At 48.7% G+C, this 3,982-nt stretch overlaps 1 protein-coding gene across 1 annotated transcript in view; it reads left to right on the forward strand.

Annotated features, from left to right (window-relative positions):
- The window catches only part of RALY (RALY heterogeneous nuclear ribonucleoprotein), a 112,097-nt gene that overhangs the window by 105,165 nt on the left and 2,950 nt on the right, over positions 1 to 3,982 (forward strand). The window contains exons 4-7 of the mRNA XM_006144017.3: positions 498 to 570; positions 753 to 800; positions 2,814 to 2,980; positions 3,690 to 3,851. Of these exons, the coding sequence (XP_006144079.1) occupies positions 498 to 570; positions 753 to 800; positions 2,814 to 2,980; positions 3,690 to 3,851 (450 nt within the window). The remainder of the gene's footprint in view (positions 1 to 497; positions 571 to 752; positions 801 to 2,813; positions 2,981 to 3,689; positions 3,852 to 3,982) is intronic.

Here is a 3,982-nt window from a genome sequence, read left to right on the forward strand (position 1 = left end):
ATATATATATATATATATATATATATGTATATATAAAAAATATAACACAAGTCTTTGTACACTTGAGAGTACCTATGTTATCTATGTGTAATTTTTTTTTTTTTGGCCTGGATGTGTGAATATCTGTGAGGGCATATCTTTCACATGTTCTCGTGTACCTGATGTGTGTGTTTACATGATTGTACTTGGGAATATGTGTGTGTGTGGCATATGCAGCATGCACATGTGTTAGCAATGCATTTATGAGCATACACTTAAGTGTCTGGGTGTGTATGAATGTGTAAATAGGCATATCCATGTGATATCTAGGTATCAGTCTAATGTTGGAAGACTAAATGCATAAAGACCTTTGATGGCCATGTCAGTGATTAAAACCCATGTATACATCATGCAAGCAAATGGACTGATGCATGACATCAGTCCATACATGAGGGTGATATGTGTGGGTTTACTGCTATTGTGCCAGCATTCCAACTCTTCCTCCTCCCTCCACACAGATATCAACATGGCTGGAGAGCCCAAGCCCAACAGACCCAAGGGGCTAAAGAGAGCAGCATCTGCTATATACAGGTGGGGCACTCTGTCTGTCTATCTGTCTGGGTAGAATGAGTCCCTCTTTCCACAGAGGGAGTAAACAGTGGTGATGGTGTGCTGAGCCTAGACCTGGGGGAGGTGTTTGGAGATGAGGGCCTGTGGAGAGTGGGTTGAGTGGCCATCCCTAAGCTCTGGCCCTCTCCCCTTTGTTTCCCCAGTGGCTACAGCTTTGACTATGATTACTACCGGGACGACTTCTACGACAGGTGAGCAGGGGAGGGGCGTGCCCAGGCATGAAACAGCCAAGCTGGAAGGGTCCTGAGAGATTGCTGGTGCAGCCTACTCAGTTCTCCAAATAGAACCAAGCCCACAGATGTGGACAGGCTTTGGCCCATGATTCTTTACAAGTCAGTGGCAGAGCTGGGACTAGGATCCAATTTTGCAGATGCCCAGGCCAGCACCTCCACACCTACCACCTCACACTGTCTCACACTCTGACTACCCCTTCTTTCTCCCGGTCCAGAGGAGACTCCAGTGGGCTGAATAGCCAAGAGACATTTAAGCCTATTGGGCTCCAGAACTGGGCGTAGATAGTTTGAATCCTTGTACCCATGCCTCTCAGTTTCCTGACTTATGTGAGAGGCTAGCTGGTTGGGAGAAACCCCAGAGCTTCAGCTGAGCCTCTGTACTCTGTAGATAAGGGACCAGCAGCTGTTTGGGGATCTTAGTCCCAGGTGGGCTATGGTCCATTCTTCACCTCATGCCTACCCAGACTCCAGCCTTGTTGCAGTTTCCCACTCCATTAGCACCTGCTATATTCTTGGCACTAGCTATATTCTTGAATGGAAACCATGGTGGAGACTGGCCCAAATCTCTTTTCCTCACTTCCCTTTCTCCAGCTAAGCCTAGCCCAGATTGTCCAGAAACGACAGCCTATCTGAATGTCAGTTTTTTCACCTATGAATGGTTTCAGGCAACAGTGTGGTACAATAGAAAGTGGCTTAGTCTGGGAGTCAGGAAACAGGTGTCAGTCTCAGTTCTGCCACTGAATGGATTGTGTGACTTTGGGTAAATCCCTCTACTGAGTCTGTGAAATGGACTTGCACCAAGTGATCTCTCAGGGCTCCTCCAGCTCTGAGATTTTGTGGTTCAGTGATTCTGACCAAGGCCAGAGCCGCCCCCTCCCCTTGGGGGCAGAATTGCAAAGTCTAGGATTAGATATATTCCATCTCCAGCCCTCACTCACCTCCCTTCCCCACAAAGCAGGGGCTTCCTAAAGAAAGGAATACTAAGAAATGGGCATTGAATTGCTCCTAATGGCAGATTTCCTGGCTGTCATTGGGAAAGTGGTCCTAAATCATACCCTGAGGCTGCAATTTCCTGCTGGAAAGTGATAGCAACAAATGTGGGAGAGACACCTCCTCAGCCTGCCGAGTTTCTGCCTGATGAACAGAGAAAGAAGCCCTACTAGAGAGGACTGGGGGAGTGGGGTTTGGGAGAACAGCACACAGTCAGAAACCCTAGGATTTGATAGAGCTCACCAACTATAACATCCAGCTGGGCCTTTGGCCTCCCTATCTAAAAAAGAGTGGAGTGATTATGGAAGCCTAGGTTAGAGAAGGGCTTACATTCTAGCCCTGTCTCTGAGTTCATGGCCTCTTAGTTGAGGGTCTCCACACCTTGGTGTTTTAACTGTCTCACCTTCTAAAGTGTATGCTTTTTAACCATGTTCTTTCATGCTTTACCCTCACAGCAGAGATGGGTAGACACTGAATTTGAGTAGCCATCCTCATTAGGCAGATGGGAAACTGGGGGCTCAGGCACACTTGGCCCCTGCTCCCATACCCCTTTATTCCCATCTGGATTTGTACTGCTGTGAGGAGATTTGCAAACTGCCTAGAGGTTGGAGAGGCAGTTGACTGAGGAGAAAACAGTTTATGTAATAGAGCGGACCTAAGTGTCAAGAGCGATCTGGGAAAGACTTTTGTCTAGGGCTGGTCTGTTTCTTCCTCTGTTGAATGGGGTATAACCACTACCACCAGCTGCCTCATTTGCCCTTACCTGGCCTGGCTGGTAGGAGAGGCATATATAAAGGATCCTAGCTGCCATCATCAAAAAACTTTTCCTCTTCACCCCAGTACTTGTTGGGAGCAAGCAGAGATGTGTAATATAGCCCCCTTCCGCCCTATTACCAGCAGTCACACATGTTGGGCTGGAGCCCCAGTTCCCTGTAGTGGCCATGGGCCATGCTGCAGCCTCTGGCCCATTTGCCCTCACAGGCTCTTCGACTACCGGGGCCGCCTGTCACCGGTGCCAGTGCCCAGGGTGGTCCCTGTGAAGCGACCCCGGGTCACAGTCCCTTTGGTCCGGCGTGTCAAAACTACCATACCTGTCAAGCTCTTTGCCCGCTCCACAGCCATCACCACCGGCTCAGCCAAGATCAAGTGTGAGTTACTGTATCTTCTTCCTAGAGAACTCTAACTTTTATCATTAGCAAAATAATAGAATTACATTTTTTTACATTGGAAAATAGATAAAGGAACAAATCTCCCACAGTTCTGCAGCTCTAACACAACCAAGTGAGTATTTTCATGTATTTTTAAGAGGAAAAGGCTGACTTTGAGGAGGAGGGGCTTGGGTTGGGCACAGAGTCTAGTGCTGTGACTCGGCACCCAGTTAAGAGATAGCATCATTCTTCCTCTTGTTAGGACAAGGCTCCATCCATACAGGCCCACTGCTCTGCGTCCACTCTGGTGTATACACATGGTAGTCAACATCCAGGAAATGTGATTACAAAAGACCCACATGTACACACCTTAAAGACAGACCCCATGCTCAACACAAGCAGACACAGGTTCTTGCTCAGGTACCAACAGAGGAGCACAGCACACACATGCACTCCTGACCATCCCTTTTCCCTTCTGGAGTTGAGAGGTCTGGGGAAACGATAACCAGGTTCAGAAGGGCAGGCTGGTCACTGTAGGAATGGTCTCCAGGGAGTCTTGGAGCCTTTTCCCTGTTGAGGAAGAGAACCAAAACAAAAACCAAACAAACAAAAAACTGTCTTTCTAGTTGACAAAATGAGATTGGGGTTTTGTGTTAGTATAAGGCCCCCAGCCCCTAGCTGACAGTCTTATTCCCCCCTCCACTCTCAGTAAAGAGCAGTGAGCTGCAGGCCATTAAGACAGAGCTGACGCAGATCAAGTCCAACATCGACGCCCTGCTGGGCCGCTTGGAGCAGATCGCTGAGGAGCAAAAGGCCAACCCAGGTCAGCCTCTGAGGGTCCTCACTCCCCATGTTCAGGGCTCAGGGCAGAGTGTGGGGAAGACAGTATGTGGGAGAAAAGGGTGGGAGGCCTCCAATCCTACCATCCGTACAGATCCCAGCCCTCCTGGAACCACTGAACTGAGTCCAGCTTCCACCAAAGGCTGTGTGTGATTTCTTGCC

The sequence above is a fragment of the Tupaia chinensis genome, unplaced genomic scaffold, assembly GCF_000334495.1.
Source record: "Tupaia chinensis unplaced genomic scaffold, TupChi_1.0 Scaffold000115_1, whole genome shotgun sequence".
NCBI classification, from domain to species: domain Eukaryota; kingdom Metazoa; phylum Chordata; class Mammalia; order Scandentia; family Tupaiidae; genus Tupaia; species Tupaia belangeri.